At 42.8% G+C, this 19,573-nt stretch overlaps 1 protein-coding gene across 5 annotated transcripts; it reads right to left on the bottom strand.

Moving 5' to 3' along the window:
- Positions 1-583: 583 nt before the first annotated feature.
- On the bottom strand, positions 584-19,537 carry ldb1a (LIM domain binding 1a). 5 transcript variants are annotated; one of them, XM_050071904.1, is made up of 11 exons: positions 19,422-19,535; positions 8,922-9,024; positions 7,973-8,017; positions 7,670-7,745; positions 6,637-6,739; positions 6,241-6,413; positions 6,032-6,154; positions 5,860-5,937; positions 5,611-5,734; positions 4,898-5,046; positions 584-3,018 (listed from the first exon to the last, which is right to left on the bottom strand). In XM_050071904.1, exons 1-11 carry the CDS (start codon positions 19,447-19,449, stop codon positions 2,965-2,967), a joined length of 1,056 nt encoding a protein of 351 aa, XP_049927861.1. In that variant the 5' UTR covers positions 19,450-19,535; the 3' UTR covers positions 584-2,964. The 5 variants fall into 5 exon arrangements, with proteins under 5 accessions (XP_049927861.1, XP_049927862.1, XP_049927858.1 ...); XM_050071905.1 differs by having other exon boundaries at positions 4,904-5,046; positions 19,422-19,533; XM_050071901.1 differs by lacking the exon at positions 584-3,018 and adding an exon at positions 3,031-3,907 and having other exon boundaries at positions 19,422-19,537.
- Between the last annotated feature and the right edge of the window lie 36 nt (positions 19,538-19,573).

Raw genomic sequence — 19,573 nt, 5'->3', positions numbered from 1 at the left:
CTCTTCCGTCTGTTTTTTTTAACAGTATGTCTGAGTTGCTTCCTTGATTCACCACCTTGGCAGAGAACGCAGACACCTCCACTCTGTCTTATCAGCTATCTATTACATATTGCCTTTGTCAAAGTTTCAGTTATTTGTTGTCGTTCCAATTTTCTTGCCAACTAACATGGCTGCCATCGTTTACATGACTCCTACCTTGCCAGGAAAGAATGAACAAGTTGCTACAACAAAAACCGTCAAACAGATCATGGCCATTATTCGCACCCTGACCATTTGACCATTAACTCTGTAACAAGGACTGCAGTGTGTTGTTGACTTTCCACTTTAAACTTTGTTTCATTTTCAGCTTCACCAGGCACAGCTCCATGACTGTGTTCTTGTTGGTAGTTGGTAAGATTCACCAAGGCATACTTGAGTAATTGCTTCCCCATGATTACTGGAGAAAATTTCAGATGTTTTCTATTTTTGTGCAATTATCCTGTTAGGTTCAGTTCTGCGTGGTGAAAAAAAGACCTTTAACATCACAGTAAGTATCGTTCTCTAAAGAATCATCCCAGCTGAGTTCAATAACAACAACCGTGTCTTTCAGTGAAAATTCATCTTTATTGATACCATACATGAATTATCAATGACAGAAACCTGGCAAAAAAATATAGATATAAAATCACCCCTATAGTGAGGTGCTACAGGAGCCAGCTATGGGTGAATTGCCATTTCAGCTCTGTCTCACATATCACAAACCCTCATTCCCTAAATTATGTCAACTTAGGAAACACAGAGTGTCGAAAAATTCCCCCTAGATCCAATTCTGTGTCGGCCTGCTGAAGATACACTAGACACTAGGGGTGCCAGAGACAATGAGTAAGGATTTAAACACAACAGCCTGCAGCTCGGTGTGGATTCACAGACGGCATTCATGCCAGATATAATGATGGAGGAATTTCTGACAGGCTGCTTAGTCTGTCCTGGTGCTCTGGGAGACCCCTGCTGGGAGAGTCAGCAAACTGCTATTCAACAGCTGTTAGCCCACGAGTTGGGCAACACGTTACATCATATGTACAGGAAACCCTGACACAGCAGCTTAATGTCAAGCCCAGTGAGTCTTATACCCCCAGGATATGATTTAATGTCAATGGTCAGCATATTTCCATTAATGAAATATCTACTTTGAGCTTTTTCACTTAGCAGTTACAGATTTGAAATGTATCTGGAAAACATCCACCAAATACACCACAAAGCAAAAACCACAAATCATATGAAGATAAATTCATATTTCACTCAGGGTGGCACATTTCCAGCATCTGAGGAACACGAGGTTCTTCATCAGAGGATGACTCAACATGAAATGGAGCAACTTTACAGGAAAAACAATGATGTAGAGGTCAATGTTTTCTCTAAATGTGGTAATTTATTGATTTTCAGTGCATCTGGCAAGTTGTCTAATAGACCAGGTATCTGCATCGGCAGAAAACTGCTATTAAATACCTCTTTAATGTGAACATACTGAACCATTGTGATAAACTGGCCAGAACAATCTGGGAGCCACATGTCGAGAAACAAAGAACAAAGTAATGGAATGACCTGTATTAGCAATAAACTGACTCAGCAGCCCCACAAACTCCTCCATATATCATGAGTATAGTACAGGTGGGTTGGACCTAAACAGAATGTCAGTACATAGAAAAATAAATACAGTTTGCTAAAATGAGGGCAAAATTCTTTTATCAGTGATTGTACCATTAAAAATCACGTTTAAAAAAACTTTTAAGAGGCTTTTCATCTCTTTACATTAGATTGAGTTTCTCATAATTCTAGGGAGAATACGTAGAATAACTTTTACAGAAATTACTACCTAAAAATATACAAGCACAGACACAAACATGAGGAGTAAAGCCAACAAAATGATTCGTCATAAAACAAAAAACAGCACAGTGTAATCAATATCTAAAGAATCTTTACATGTAGCTCCTTGGTCTGCAGCTTTCTTAATTGTGATTAAAAACATTTCTGGGAAACTTAAGTTAATACAAAAGTCATTTTTCTTATTTTACAATCCTGTCAAAACTTGTTTTTTAAAATATTTTTGAGTAGCAAATTTGACGTTTTCTGTTATTGTGTTCTCTGAAGAGAGGACCCCCAGATAAGAGATTTCAAGACAAAGCAAACAGTTCTGCAATGACGAGTCAACAGATCCAAACCAGGCACTGGGTGGAAATTTAGTGGGGAAAAATGGTTTCCAGTGTGCTGCTTTGGACTCACATCAAACAAGATGTAGCACAGTATTAAAACACTAGCCTTGTTCTCCCCCGACCTGTCGTCTAGCACTGAAGCCGATGGACCTGATGACAGTGTGATGGCTGACACAGATGGATGACTTTATATTAAGCACAGACTTACATGGAAGTTATTACCATCACAATAAGAATGATCTAACAGCAATACGTATACATTAATATACTGCAGGTTTCAGATGTTTTACAGTTCTTACATTAGCAATAATAGAAAAAGAAAAGAAAATACACCGTCAATTCATAAGAAAAATAGATTGGAGTTAATAGTGGAAAAACAGTGCAAAGAATATTCTGGGGTGTTTTTGTTTGCTTGCTTGTCTGTTTATTTTTTAGAAATTGTTTACAAAAATAAAAACAATTCAAAACAAGTCTAAAACATAGAAAATGAAAACACACTTCTGTAGCGTCTGGTGCTCTGGTCCAGACATGCTGCGTACCACCTCTCTCCAGTACCTCCATGTTTTATGCCGTAGGTGTAGGTGAATGTGTGTGTGTGTGTGTGTGTGTGTGTGTGTGTAAGGGGGTGTGTGTAAGTGGGTGTGTGTATGTGTGTGTGTGCACTGGTGTGGATGTATGTGTGTAAGTGTTTGTGTTTGTTTGTGTGTGTGTGTGTGTGTGTGTGTGTGTGTGTGTGTGTGTGTGTGTGTGTGTTTAAGATTTAGCGTAGTGGTTCTCAACTCCGGTCCTCAAGCTCCGGCACTGTACAGGTTTTTGTTCCAACCAGGTCCTACAAAAACAAATAATTGAGTTTTTAAAAACCGAACGTTGAATTTTGATGCTAAGAGTGCACACAGTTCTCTGCAGCCTGCAAAAAAATAAGTTAAATAAAAGCTAAGCATTTCCTCCCTGTGACATGAGCACAACAGAAACAACGGGGTGCGTCGTCAAGGAAAACGCACGCCTGAGAGACCCGAGGTTGGAACAAGAACCCACTGACATGGTCGCCATGGCGAGCACTCGGACACCAGGACACGCCAACTTTGGCTCAAACGCTGTGGTGAGCGATGATGGGGGGTAAAGACATATACACACACACCGCCACCCCGCTAGTCTCACCACACCTCTAAGAGGACTGACTGGAGCCGAGCAGACAAGGGCCAAGGCTGAGCACCACTGATCATGTGCAACAATGTGAGGGAGCGAGTGGGATTCTGCTGACCCTGTCCTTCATGTGACAGCAAAGAGCTTTATCAGTCCTTCAGCTACTGTCTCTTCCCCTAACCAAACTCCTTTCATCTTCAAAAGAACATGACGGAACAAAATAAACAAAAATTAATTGAACACAAGTGCTCGAGGTCACCCTCCCTGACTCCTCTCGCTAGTGCGTTGGCTCAGGTGGATCCCAGTAGGATTTAAGCACTGAAAAGGGGGCTGGCTGGGACCTCAGCACTCTACTGGGACGACTGGGAGTTGTCATTCTTGCTCTCCTGACTGGAGGGAGCCTTGTTGTTCCAGGGCGAGTGTGCCCCCAGTGCAGGCGAGCTGTTGAAACTGTCCTCATCCTCCAGGCCATTCGCCCCATCGAACTGCGTGTTCTCCAGCCGTGTGATCAGACGCTCGTCCTCGTCACCAAACTCCCCTCCCATCAGAGTGGGTTCTCCCACCATCATCACGTCCTAAAGGGGACAGCAAGGGCCGGTACATATTATCCCCATAATACAGGGGGGTGCGCGGAATGACTGGCTGCACGGACGAGTTGTAACTGTAGTGTTTCTTGCCTGTGGTCTAGGTGCGATCTAACCTGATTCAATTCCAGCGTTACAAATTAACTTTTACTAATGAATTGCATTATAACTGATACTTGAAGATAAGTTTTGGGACCAAGGGACCCCGAGTGAGGTATTAGTGTCCTCTAAATCTTAAGCCAATCACAACAGGACAACGTGTTGTCAGGGCATTTACCCTGACAGGTCAGTGGTCCATGTGGCCCTGACTCCCTGCCCCTGTTCCAAGAACCAGGGTCGAGGGGCCCTTCCTACTGGCCAGCAGTGGGCATCCCTGATCCTTGAGTGCTGCATCAGGGGGGTTTTCATTCCACCTCGGGTCTCGTTCGCTCAGTCAAGCAACCAAGTAAGCAAAGACAGCAGTGCTGTGTGAATCATGTGCTCTGATAGACTTAGCCGTAACTCTAAAACCAAGTTGAGAAAACCAGCGGATTTAGAGAGAAAACCTAACTGTCACACTGGAAATCAGAGCAAGGTAACCCTACCCCATGGCCCCGAAATGTTTTAAGCATTACTCAGTAAAGAAGGTCACTTGTACCTCCTCTAAATTAACCCATAAACCTGTGGCCCCAGAGGACCAGGGACTGCCCATCACTGGTTCACATCAGGGGATCTACTAACTAAATCTACTCATCCTCAGAAACCAGACCCTATCCCCCCCTCACCACACCTGAATCCATACCCCACCTCCAGAAGCCTCCATATACTATCTCTATCCTGCTACTACACCTATACACCAGCAACCCCAGCTACCACCCCCTACACCCACAAATAACTTCCTAGCTTTCCTTTCTAACCCCTCCACCCTCTGTCTTACCCTCCCATGCCTTGCTCAGCTGAACTTGGAGGTGCAGATAGAGGTCAAGTAGATGTAATGCTTACAGGTACCTGGCTGGAGAGTGAAAAGCTGTTGGCTGGACTCTTCTTTTTGCTGTTGCTGTTGTTATTGCTGCCTCCGCCTGAGCTCACGGTGCTTCCCCCGGACACCTTCCTTTTCCGTCGCTTGTTTGGAGCTTGTCTGGCTGGCTCAGCTGCAAGCAGAGAAAGGGAGAAGACATGTTTAATAGTCGTGTACTTTAGTCTCTATAATTCGGTTGTTTGTAAGCCTGTTGCAGATAAAGAACTGTCAAGCATTTGCAATTGGATTTGACTGTGGGTACTTACTTAACTTAAAGGTATACTATGCAGGAATTGCTCGCTACTGAGTGCTAGCGAAAGTGAAAATAAAAAGCCAACCCCAGATGAGCTACATTTGCATTTTTTTGGCACACAGTCTGCGATTTCCTTAGCTTCCTCTTAAATGTGTGCTGCTTACAGTCTGGCACCTGGTCTCTACATTGTTAAAAAGTCTCCACCTCACTGGCAGGCTGTGCCCAGGAACATCCTGACCACAGCAAAATAAGAAGAGAATAAAAAATACAGGCAGAGGGCAGAGTCTCACACATCGCCACACACTTCCGGTGGGTCATATGTGACGACTGAGAAGGATTCTTTTTATTACTTTTGAGTGTATACATTGTTTTTTTTTTTTAGAAAGAACCTGCACATGACGTGAACATGAATGCCACCAGCAGTTTCAAAGGTGTGTGCCTTACCTGGAGGTGCTACCATTCTTTGCCACTTTTGGAAGAGGCAGGTCTTCAGGCAGTCTCTGGGGCTCAAACTGTAGGTCTTATGCCTTGACATCAACTCTTGCATGGGCTCCAATATCACACATAGCTTTAGGGAAGATTAAAAAAAGAACCAAATCAACATGAAGGAGAGTTCACAGGTTGTTGCATGTGAAGTTTAGGTTAATTCAATAATCGATTAAAGAAAGAATAACACAAAGGAAATTTGCTTACACGGAGGTAGTTGAGCGTGGAGTTGGACAGCCCACATCTGGTGATATTTTTAGCCAGCTGATCGAGCATTTGGGGATCCTGCATGATTGGATTAAAAAGATTGGATGAGTAAGTGCATGTACAGTATGTGCATTTGAGTGTGAGTGCGTTGTTATTTGAATCTGGAACTCACATGCATAGCCAAAATGCTCCTTGGTAGGACCTCTCTGTGTTGTCTGATGCTGAAGTGCCACGTCTTGATCCTCATCATGTCATCAAACATGAACTCTAGGTACAGGCGGCCCTCCACACAAACCTTATCCACAGGAGGGAAATAAAAGTTAGAAGTCACAGCATTGCCAACAGCAAGTAAAGGGAAATTTTGTGTGAATTTAACTGTACCTGTGTGAACATAGGTTTGCCGTTCTGGGTCACCATGGTGCACTGGTCACAGTCGAGAGAGACAAAGTTACTGTGGAAGGACTCCTTTGGGTGCTTCAAAACATAGAACAGCTCAGTGGCGCCCCCCTCAAAAATACTTCGAAAGTATCGTGGAATCAACGTCCTGCCAATGGCTGCGGGCAAAAAAGATCATTTTGTCAATAAATCAAATGATCAAGAAAATTAAATGTGAATCACCTACATAGGGAAAGTGTGTGGGTGTATCTGACAAAAACACAAATAGGATAAAACTTTAAATATACATAAAGCTGCTCAATCGGTTAACACTCTTAACATTTAAAATCAGAGGCTGAAAATACAAATAAACATTAGCATTTTCTTTTTCTTTATTCTTACTGTATCGTTTGGGTCCATCTTCCAGACAGAAAGTGATGGTGAGCATGGCGTCATCCTCAAAGAACTCTGTGGTGAAGGCGTCCCACCAGAGATTGTCACAGTCCTGGAAGCAGAGAAAGGAACCATTACTCTCAATTTTAATTCCTTAAAGTTTGCAAGCATGACTTTTATAAACTGATAAATGAGGCAAATTATTTCTTCATACAATTACAACAAAATAAAACCTAGCATTAAAGTCTAATAGAGGAAGAGAGGACAAAGTGAGTAAGTGCTTAAGTTCTCCATTAAAAATAGTGTTTGCTATAAACAGATGAAGAAGTTATATATGATAATATGAACTAACAAACATAGTAAAACCAAAAACAAGAAGCAGAAATTCTTGTTTCCTCAAATTTACCACTTAACAACCCCTCAACTCTTCTTCTGTACCAACTGGTCAATGTAAACCACTGGAAGTTTGTAAATTATGTGAGAACAGATGTGCTCCTATAGATGAGCAGAGGAGTGAATACTTTGTGAGTGCGGTGAAAAAGTATTAGCAAAACTGAAGTTGAACTTCCTAAATAAGACGTGCTGTGATTTAGACATCAGGCTGGACATAAAACTTAATTGTAGGTGGAACTGGTTCAGTGCACAGAAGTCTACGTGCATGTATTTGTCTCATAAAAAGTGAGGTTCGTAACAGCTACTCAGTTGCACGCTCTGGCATATAAACAGTTGGCACTCCAATTACGTTTTAGCCAGGTTGATCAGATAATCCTATTAGAGCCTGAATGTAAATTAAGTCAGTGCATTCCCAGGCTTAATTTCCCACAAAATCCCTAGCATGGTTAGCTACACAAAAACAGCAGCTGGGAGGGAAAATGTGAAAACATGGCGATAGTGGTTAGTTCACAGGAGCTGCAGAATGTAGCACAACAGATTGTAATCACAACCAAGTTGAAAATTAAACACTGGTGTTGTGTTTTTGTGCAGCAACAGTTTAGGGTTGAGTTCTTATTACTCTCTATGTGAATGATGAAGTGATTCTCACCTCTGTCCAATTCTGTAGCCTTTTGTTCAGCTCATATATCCGGTAATCTGTCTGGTTCCCGTACGGTGTGGGTCTCCTGGAAGAGAAAACAGGGGGATTCAACACTGAAGTTTGAGCTGCTTTAGTGGCTTCTCCACACCCATAGCATAAACAAATGACATAAGCAATGAGGAGTCTCAAACTTAACTTAATAACAGGCAAATTTAACACCCATGTGTTTTGAAATGAATAAGGAGTGAAGAGCATAAAGCCTTTTTAAATGACTTCAGAGTTTGGACAAACCACAAGCGTAACCATACTCACCCCATTCCAGGCTCCATGTATGATGGGGGGTACATGGGTGTAGGCCTGGGAGGGATGAAAAATACAAACATCAGCAACCATTTTCTTGGAAACATAGCAACACTTAGCTAGGGCTGGGCAATATATGGACATTATATTGATATCATGCTATGAGACTAGATATCATTTTGGATTTTGGGTATCATAATATCATATTTCCTGGTTTTAACGGCTGCATTACAGTAAAGTGATGTAATTTTCTGCACTAACCAAACTGTTCCAGCTATTATATTATTTGCCTTTACCCACTTAGTCATTACACCCACATTACTGATGATTTTTGATCAAAAATCTCATTGTTTCAATATTTATGAAGGTAATCCTACACTATTGTTGCAATATCAAAAGCAATATTCGGTCAAAATATCTTATTTTAGGATAAAAATCCACATTACAATGCAACAGGGAGGTATAGACAAAAAAAGTGTAAGATATTCAGCACTTGCAATACACAAGTATACATTGAATAAGTACTGTAAAAAGCAATGAGAGCAACACTGCATGTTAGTGTGACATCTGACTTCAGCTGTCACTTTTAATCAACTTGAATGTTGCTTCTTCTCTGTTTTCGCCTTATTAGACCACATCTAAAACCATTCTGCTTCTGCTTAGTCGACTCATTTGATTTTATTCCAATATCATCTTCAAAGACAGGGTGATCAAACAGAGCAATTTTAAGTATGCACAAAAATATAAGCCTTTAGACATCAATGCAGATATAAAACGATCAGTATCTATAAAAACATGCTGTAGTCTTTAATAAACATTTCTGTGTCAAGACAAAAAATTATAATATCACAACTTACAGCTTGCAAGGAATAAAAAAAAAAATGCAACAGATGCCCTACTTTTAGACATATTTTCCTTTTGACAGAAATTTGCGTGTGCTGACAATATAACCCAAACCTACCCCACATCTCTGTCCAGCATAGCGCCTGGGTGGAAGGGGGGAAAGCTGCCGCCGTTGGGGGGCTCCTTAGGAGAGTACAGCTTGAATGACTTTGACGAACAGCCTGAACGCAAGCACACAGCAGAGGAGGAGGAGGAGGAGGAGGAGGGAGGAAAAAAAAGAGCAGAGATTTAGAGGAGATTTAGATTACTTTAGATTTAGCTCATTCAAATCACAGCATCATCTAAGTAATCTAATGCTGGATGATTTTGTTGAGATTTACTCAAATAAAAAGCACGCTGCCAAAACAATTTCCTGCTGCTTTCATTATCTAATGCATCTTCAATCTGGTAAATGGACAAGAAAACAAATCATCACGAGGAGAGGAGAAAAAAAAGCAGTATTTATTAGCCTGCAGAAATCTGAGAAAACAATCAGGGAGATGGGGGGAAACAAGCAGAGAAGATGGTCTGGCATGTTCTTTGTGTTCTTGTACCATCCGTAGAAGAGAACCCTCTTCTCTGCATACAGCCCCATGTGATCCTAACCATGCACCTCTAATAATAATGTGTGTGTGTGTGTGTGTGTGTGTGTGTCTCCCCCTCTAGTTGCCTCTTCTACCCATCCCCCCACTCGCTACCCCGGCTGTTGTTAACCCTTGTCTGTCCAGATAAGGCATTCATGCTTAAACAATTCAGGGCTCTGGGAAAACATCTATTCTGTATCTCTACTCGAGGAGACCTCACACAGAGAGCGGCTGCATGTAATTAGGTCTGACCAAAGATATATTATACCACTGGCTGACGGGATGTTGGAGAAAAACAACCCCTGGATATCTGACCCAGACTGGCTCATCACGACCACCACCCTACAGCTTCACTACTTTTCAGCACAGATACTGAAAAATGATGATATATGTGTTGACGATAAATTCATAACTGGGTAAACAGATATGTTGACAATAGAAAATCCTAACTCTTCCTGCATTTGTCTGCTTGATAATGTTGTTTATGCGTGCACTGCTTGCAAATCCGGGATTCCCAGCAGGCATCTGAAGGCAGCATAATGTTCATTTGTTGCTCTGACTAAATCACAATTGATGCACAACACTCAGTCGCTGTCACCTAGGCATATAAAATGGTGACTGTATCAAATTGAAACAGACAGTGGAAGAAACACTTTACATGGGCGGATAAGATGCAAGATCAAACCTAACTACCTATGGGGTACCCTGCAGGCGGTGAAAGTCAAGACAAATACAAGCACAGGGAGAAAGGCTGGAGTTGGGGTTAAGTATGCCTGTGTGAACTCTGATCTGTCCGTCCTCCTTCACAGCCCAGTATCTGCTCCTCGAACAACTACAACTCCTCCCTCATTTACTCCAACCCTTTGCTCCCTTGCTTCAGCATACCCGAAAGAGTCACGGCAGGTCATCCTCTCCTCCCTATTACGACGTGGGTGAACCTGCTCAGGACAATAGTTCTCTATGCATTACCTCTGACCTATAGACCCACCCACCCCCAAGAGCACCAGCCTGCCTCAGACAGCATTCAACCACATATGATAAGTCTTTGTTTGCTGTGATGCTGGTGCACATTGAGCAACTACAAGAAATAAGAGCAGGAGCCTTATTTTTCTCTGATATATAATGCCTCCACATTCAGACACTTGCATTCTGCAGAAATGCTGATATGCAGTTTATTCTCACTTTATATAAACATCCTAAAAATGGGGTTCAGTCACCAGGATCAAACTTAATCTTCAGGTTAGGAGACCCAGTCTATCAGAGGCTTAATGGCAATCTGAAGGGCCAGACATATCATCTTGTTGAATGACATCTGAGGAGCATCCTGAGTTACACAACAAATACAGCTGAATGGCCCCAGCCTGTTGGCATCCTCCAGCAGAACAGCCTGATTAAGTTGACAGATCATGATGCATAACCACTCAGACAAAGGTGAACTTTAAATAGTGAGACTTTGGTGCAGTTCAGTCCGCCCAAACTGTTCATTGCAAACAATAGAGCTGCATCCAGAGGCTGGCCCTCAGCCAATAAAACATCCAAAGCAATGTGCGAAGACTGCCAACATACTTGCACTGCTTACTGATGTTAACTTATTGCTCGGGCTGAGTACGTGCACACTCGACATTCACAAAAGAAGACAGTATTCTGTGGAACACACGGGACCAGGCGTAAACTGAACCGCAGGGCCGCATTCATTAACCGTTTGCAGAGGACGGATGCCATTGCTAAGCTATTAAGCTAACGTTAGCTAGTTGCTAAACTACCGTTATCACCGTCACCTCCTGCTAATTTCCCGTGCTTATTTACAAACAATTCCAGCGGCATGTTGTAAACAAGAGGTGCTGCCAAGGTGGTGTGGTTGTATGTTTGAGTTACCTGCAGAGAAAGGTCCACCGAAAGGCGGTGTTGCTCAACACCTCCGCTCGGTGTTTCTAGCCAGCTAGCCTCGCTGCTAGCCGGAGCGGCTGGATGGGGAGAGCTCCAGCGCCGACCGTTGATAATGTAACGTTAGTCCTTCGGTGCCAAACAAGACGGCAAGCGACGGAAAGTAAAAAACTCCGGCGAGCTGCCCTGGTTCCTGTCAATTTCCAGTCCCCAACTATGTGTTTTAAATGTCATTTGTTTAGGGGACGGTGCTACATCCCCACTACTACTACAGGACCCTTTGTTCCTGCCAGCCGAGACACGAAAAAAAACAAAGGCGCCGCCTCCTCCGGGCTCCCCCGCCCATCACATCACACAGACCGGGACAAACACAGGCAGGCCGGCCTCCCTGACAGCCAGGGACCCCAATTTGTCTTGTCCAGGAGCCATACGTGCGTCAGTGGCCCCCAGAGAGGACCAAGGTGGGTCCCCATTAAGAGAGCAGTTGTCAGCCTATATTTCCATTAGCACACGGTTATTACAGATTTACAAATTAATCTTATTGCACAGCATGTCAGTCCACACAGTATATTTTATACCAGATTGTTCCACCGCTTTATTAAAGCTGTATGATGTTTACACTGTTTACAAAATTCATTCTGACATATTAGGTATTTATGGAAACTTTGGGGTCTCCACTAGGATTTAGAAGTTTGGTGGGTTTCAACAATATTTGGCTGCACAGCATGAGTTTGTAAAGACTGACTGGTGGATCAGTTGAGTTTAAAGGAACACTTATGCCTCTTGTTGTTTTTGTATAGCAATACTCACCCCATAATACACTGAATTCACAAGGATTTCATAGTTTTCTCCAATGCCCATGGTGAACGAAGAATCCAAAAACGTAGAGCAGAGTGGGAATTTGCATCTAAGGGCATCATGTCCACCTCAGACTTCTAACAATGAAAACAAACTCAACATCTTAAAGGAAAACTTCAGCCCACAGTTGACCATTTGTATATCAATTACTCACCCCTTGCTAAATTAATGAAGAAAACGAAGAATCCAAAAACGGCAAACACAGTTGATGAACTGAAGTCATTGGGGACCGTGTTTAACAACAGCTAAGCCATATCCAAACATCTGTTCACAAAATCTCACGCAACTTGTGCAGTACAATCCAAGTCTCATACAGTCATATGTTTTGCCGTTTGGTAAATGTGGTCCCCAGTGGCTTCAAGTCTTCAACAATGTCAGCCATTTTTGGATTCTTCATTTGCTGGAGATGCAAGATTCATTGTAACAAGGGGTGAGTAATTCTTTTGAAAGATTATTTTTAGGGGATTTTTGCCTTCATCGACAGGACAGTTTGAAGCATTAAAGGGGGAAAGAGAGGGGACGACATGCAGCAAAGGGCCACAGGCTGGAATAGAGCCCGTGGCTGGTGTGGCAAGGACACTGTGTTTGTGCATGAGGCGCCCACTCTACCTACTGAGCTACTGGGCACCCCAAGGAGTGAGTAACTGATATACAAATGGTCAAATGGGAGCTTACATTTTCCTTTAAGATGTTAAGTTTGTTTTCATTGTTAGAAGTCTGAGGTGGACATGATGCCTTTAGATGCAAACTACCATTCTGCTCTAAGACTTATGTCTTTTGATAAATACAGTCTTTAAAATGTTATAGTATAGCTATAATAAAGCTGGATGCCACCCATGTGTGTTAGGAGGGATTAGGACTGCCATAAATATAAACATAACGCCCTTCTAAGGATTTTGCCAGAATGCATTAATATCTACTATCTATCTTAACTAAATTCTGGGACTTTTAACACCCATTCACAGGACTGGCTTGTTCTCCAGGCTCCACAAGTTGGCTTAGATTTAGGAAAGTCTGTATTATATGTGGTGCCCCTCAGACATGAGACAATCTTAAGTCATCAGCTAGACTGAAATTAATTACAACTTTAGGTCGTTTAAATCTGTACATATGAACATACAAAACTTCCTTCTTACATTACCTTGTCTCATTTGTTAGTTCATAAAGTTTCATGCATTATTTCATCATTCAGTTTGCACTTGCTTCATCTTTCTTCCTTCAGCATTTGTTTGAACAATTGTAATTTGTAAAGTAGTTCCTTAGACCCCCATTATATCTTAGAATACAGGCCTAAACAATAAATGAAATTATATTTCATTTGCTTTCAACCACAGACCAAAAACTGGCAGGATAATATCCTGTGAAACTCTGCAGTATTTGAGAATATTTTTCCAACCCTGGTGCATTCATGCAACCTTTGGATGGCCGGGCATTGAAACCTAATTTAATAATAACAATCAGTCACGAAGAATAAAATGATACCGAAAGTATTTTTGCTAAAGCTGCTGGAATAATATGAACCACGGTCCGCCCTGACCGTAGAAACCCCAAGTGAAAAAAAAAAAGTGTGATTCAGCTCATTTGCTGTGTTCAGCAAATCTGTGACAAAGACTAGTTACCTAAACAGGCTGTTTAATTCAAGCCAAGTTTGTTAAGGCTTATAAAAAATGATTGACTTGGCTGACGACTCAAATCCTTTAGACCACAGTCCTGAGCCTCAGATTATGCAAGGGTATAATCTGCAGCCTCACTTTTAATCAATAACCACTCTAATGTTTACAAGCAATATATTTGAAGCCCGGAAAACCTTTTGTGGTCTCAAAGTGCATTTAAAGCTCAATTTGTTGAGGCTTTCACTTGAGCTGCCAGTCAGTTTGTCGAATTATATAAACCGGGAGTGCAGATGAGAGAAGTGAAGCAATGCATTTCATGGAGAGAGTAAATACATCTGACCCACACCAGTCCCTTTTACTGCATAAACCCCACGTCGGGCTTCGAGCAGAGAGCTGCAGCTTGTGTTCAGATTGGAGGAGAGTGCCACAAAAATATCTTGGAAGCTTCAGTATCAGTTATATTTTGGAAAAATATGAACTCAAAATCTCTTTCGAGGTAACTGTGGTCCAACTGAGAGAGCTGGCTTTGTAGCTATGACAGAAAATAAATTATTAAACAGCTACAGGGGATATAAAAGAAAAAGTCTTTTGTTGAAACATAGGCCTAGATCTAGGCTGTCTTGTTGAAAACAATGATTCCCCAGTCTGCTGTCTGTTCAGTGTTGATGGACTGACACAAGAAGAGATGTGACAGAACAGCATCTCCCTCTGCTGGCAAAGGCTGCAAACATCCTCATGCTTCAGAATAGAATAGAGTTTATCCAGGAGTTTATACTTTACACAACTAGCAAAGAGTTCTTTTTAATAAAAACTATAAAGTCTGCCTATTCCATCATTATAACAACCAATAACGTTTAACTGCATAATAGTGCTTATATTTTAAGACTGAGGCATCTGAAGAAAGTCTGCATTATCTGAATAATCTTTACATAAAATAAAATAAAATAAAATGAAGAAGGGCCAGATAGAAGTGTGGATCATACGGCACAAAACATGGGATAATACCGAGGTTACTGTGGGAGCACAGCGCAAGATAGGTCTGGCTATATGAGATGACTGTGGGGGTGTTTCAGTCCTGAGAATTGGACGCTCTTTCATCTGTATTCAGTCAGAGTCACATTTAGTACACACATACACACTGACTACCTGGCAAGCAGGACTGGCAGGCTGTGATAACATTAAAGGCAGAATCAGAATGTGGCAGCCATATACATGAGAACTAAGTCCTATTTTAGTCACCGGAAAACTGGTCTTGTACTACATATGATCTCTTGTATTTATAGCACCCGGGCTCCTAAGACCGCTTTACATGTACTATTTTATGCAGAGGTGGGCTGCGTAGCATTAACACCCAAATGCCTTCCATGTATTGTCATGGGGGAAAATAATGTGGTCTCTGGCACAGAAAAATATGACATACATTTTTAAATATGTGGTAAAGTAAAAGACAACTTTTACACATGAAGAAACTGACCTCGATATGAGCTGTAAACACGTATAAACTGACTCCACACAGGCTTTACACTGAACACATGTAACATGCCTTGCACATTTAGCATATTCCAGTTTCAAAAACTCCAATATATTGTGTTTGTATGCAAACAGACAGAGTGAAGCAGTAGTGCGCTGGTGAACAGCATGTTCTGAATCCTGTCGCTGCCTTTCTAGACGCCACAGTGGAAGCACAAACCTGTCAAAGAAACTGTTGTGACACCTGACTGGTAGTGATAGCAACAAGCCAGCAGACACAGACTGCGCCCAGAGGATGCAACTGTGGCTTGACAGGAGGAAGTCAAACAGCATGTGTTCAAGATAAATTGAAGGATAACAAAAGAGAGCTAGTATGGATGTCTGCATGAAGGCTGGTGCTGTGGATGCCTACAATGACGGAGATCAGTGATCTGAAAATGGGCAGAATTAGCCTGCTGTTGACAGACGGGATCTGGTGCAGTTTAAACTGTAGGTGTAGTTATTTTTACGGCTTCTGTTGTTGTGCCACCATCCAGGGATTGAAATAGCGTCCCCTGAAAAAATGTCTCACACAGACTCACTTCTATAATGTGCTATAAACAATGAAAATCCACCATAAAATAGACTTAACACTTGTATTCTTATAATATGGCACAGCTCAGTTTTGATGTCTGTTCTTAAAGTGAACAACAGAGAGAGAGAGAGAGAGAGAGAGAGAGAGAGAGAGAGAGACTGCAGCAATGATGCTATTTACAGACTAATCTTGGAGCCACTCCACAGATAGTGAATAATGAAACAACTATGACACAGCACTTGAATTTACTGGAATATGGACACTTTAACTAATTCACAACACAAAGCCTTGAACGCTTATTCTTAATGTCACGTTTCACACACACACAACTTCTATAAGCCCAGTGAGTCAGTCGCTAATTCCAAGTAAATGGACCAACTCCGCCAACTCCACCTCCACTTGCTGACATCATCAGTTCAAGACTTGATGCTCTGGTTTTCAGTTAAGGGAAACATTTATCTGACTTTACAGTCCAAAGCATGTACATTCTGTTTATGGCAGAAATCTCTAACGGCCTCAAATGGCCTTGATTTGCACGCACTTTATCAAATCTAGTCTTCATCTTTGACAACCGGCTCAAAGACGCTGGTTAATTCAAGATACATTCATAAAGTCCTGTGAAAAAATGTGAATCTGGCAGATGGTTTATACACTAAATTTACCCACACATACACAAGTGGCACAGAGACACAGCACAACACTTTCAAATAACTGCGGCTGTCCTCACACCTTTGGTTTTCAGCACAGCTCTGTTTCAATCCCAGCACTGTTGCCGTCACCCTCTACCTCAGCACCAAAACGGCTTTCATGTTTTAAAGACTCTGCGGCTTGCACATCTCCCACAAATAAAAGGTGCGCTTTGATAGAAAATCAGTTTTTCCTTCCCACACATTTAGTCTTCTCCCCCTCCTCCCGGCTGTGTGGCACATGCCAGCTTTCCTCTGCCATCCTGTCGGCCTGCAGCAGATGTGACATCACTACAGTACGTCTCCACTCTGCATCCCCCTCCTCATCTCTCTGACTCCCCAGCATCTCTGTCTCCCACGCATTCCTTCTTTCTCTCTGCCTCTGCACACACAGCCATTTTGATCTAGCAAACAAGATCTGAGAGACTCACTATGGCAGAGAGAGAGGAGGGGACGAGGAGAAGAGAAGAAGTGAAGAATTGAGGAAGGGGGGGAGAAAGAGAGAGAGAGAGGCACAGGGCTTTCAGCGCAGTGAGATAAAGCTGAGGCAGTCGTGTTGTTGTGTAACGGTAATCAAAAAAGCCCTGGCTGTTTGGCTGCCATCTTGGCTCTGCTTTAAGTCACTTTTCTCCAATCAGGAGCCATGTGACTTTCTGCATGAGGTAACACCACTGTTACTGCAAAAGGCAGTGAAGGAGGGATGAGGGAGTGACAGAGAGGGAGAGGGTGAAAGAGGAAGAGGGGGAGAGAGTGAGATGAGGAAGGCAGAAATGGGGAGGGAGGGGTTAGAGTGAGATGGGTGAGAGATGGAGAGAGTGGTGAGCAGAGGGGAGCGCATGCTTGAGTGCATGTGAGAATGGAGGGGGGGGGGTATCTTCAGCTCACAGGCAATCTATTTTTACCATTTAGTCTGAACAAAGGATGTGATTGGCTCAACTGTGTTAGGACGGATCTCCTTCATGCTGGGAACAAAGCCTTAAAAAGGCTGATTCACAGCAAAGTCACAACAACAGCAGGATGTCACAGGGTTGTCAATGAACTAGGCAGACAGGAGAAGTCTGTTCTTTATTATGACTCGCATTCTGCCACATGCAAATGCGCTCACTTCAAATTCCTCTATTCCATAATGCTCTGACCCAATAACAAAACAAAGACAAATGGGAACAGATGAAAAAAGAGAGCGATAGAATAAGAGAGGATTTGTGTTTCCAATGCAGATTCACACACAAAGGATGGGGAGGATCTTCCATCCACCATCGTACAAGAATGTAAACAAACCAGCCTTCAAATATAATGATTTACAGCGCATGCACGGCGAGGGGGGGGGGGACTGCAAACGAGTGTTGATCAATGTTGCCTCGTGGTTATCTGACAGATCCGCCAGCCTGAACTTGTCCTAGCAGGCTCCAGGTGAAGGTGTAAGTGTGCGTGCACCATGTGGCATGAGCATGCCTGCATGTGTAAACCTGTAGCGTTTGAATGTGGGTGCACATGGCGGATCTTGCTGGTTGGACCTCTTTCTCTGTACATCCTTCAGAAACATGTGGATGTCATTAAAAGTTTCTGCTGCGGAGTTAGGTCTGTCAACAGAGGGAGCAAAGGAGGCACATATACTGGAAAACTACAGGAGCGAGCGAGGAAGCCAGATAGTGAAAAAGAGAAAAGATCTGAGAGGAGAACATCAAGCAGAGGCCTCTCTAATATTATTCCATCTGATAGGCGACTACCAATGAATCAGAGCAGCCCCATTAAAATGATACTGACACCCTAATTCAATCTGCCCTCTCTGAGATCCCCCTGAGCAGATGCTACGATTCAATTTCTATCTGTTATTTGCTCCCTTGTGCTGCACAGAGCTCGTCCCCTGGCACTGTGAGGCTTTCACTGTGCACAAGGCAACCGTCTCCGTAGCCTGCCCGCTCTCACTGGGGTACCGTTAAAGAGAAATTGCTCCAAAGTCAAACAGGATCAAACACACTATGGGAGAGAACAGATTATAAGATCTACTTGATAAAAACTGCCCAAGTATTGCCAAAGACTGACATGTGCAGACAGTGCTAGATTTCCTTCCTCTTGCTCCGACACAGTAGCACAAGAGCAGAGCGAGGATCCTGAGTACCAGTGAAGCACCACAACAATGGAAAACATATTTTATGCTACCTTTATTTAAAGCTCAAGAATGGTGATTTCAGGGAAAGCCGAGCGTAATGACTGCATTAAAAATATGCAGGGATGCAAAATGCAAAGTCACAGTGACAAAGAGCTGCCTAATATCCAAACAGCAGCTTAACTCCAAGCAATTTCAACTCTTAGTTAAATCTTCTTAAGTACCCTCATTAATGGTTTACACTCATCAAGAGAGACCAGCTTTAACCCATTTTGCAGTGAGTAAAGCACTTCTGCCTCGTTCAATTCTTCCCCATGAGATGAAAAACACTTCCTGTGACAGTAAGCACCGATTTCCACCAACACTTCTAGACATATAAGAGCACAAATAATGGAGGAGCAGACCTATAGTGGCTGGATAAAGCTGAGAAAAGGAGTGAAAAGAGCCAGCAAGTGAAGTACTTATTGATATCTCAGTGTCTCTGTACGTGGCAAAACTCAAAGAGTCATTGATCTGCTGCACAGCAAGCTAGCGTGACTGAGAGGGTCTGCTGAACAACTCAATCCCAAAGTGTGGTAGCCTCAGTCTATAACCTTGTTTTAGGACATGTGTTCAGAGTGTAGCACGGCTTCACCAACACACACGGGTGCATGCACACACACAAACTCACACTCACACAGCTTGACGCTGGCCCTAGGCAGCTTTGCAGCACTTTTACATAAGTCATCTTTCTGACAGCACCACTGAGCACAGAGACGGAGGAGGAAAGAGGGAGAAGAGAGAGAAAGAGAGTAGGCACTCACCGGGACAAGCACAACCTCCAACAGACATCTTCTCACATGTTGGGCTCTGCTCTGAACGAAACAGCTGCACTCAGTCCACACGCTGCTCGCATGGGCTAACTCTGAGGAAAACAACACGGACAGAGGGGTGGAGAGATTAGAGGGAGTGGTAC

This window comes from Epinephelus moara, chromosome 19 (assembly GCF_006386435.1).
Source record: "Epinephelus moara isolate mb chromosome 19, YSFRI_EMoa_1.0, whole genome shotgun sequence".
NCBI lineage: Eukaryota > Metazoa > Chordata > Actinopteri > Perciformes > Serranidae > Epinephelus > Epinephelus moara.
Note: the sequence above shows the minus strand (reverse complement) of the source record. Positions and strands in the feature narration are given on the sequence as shown.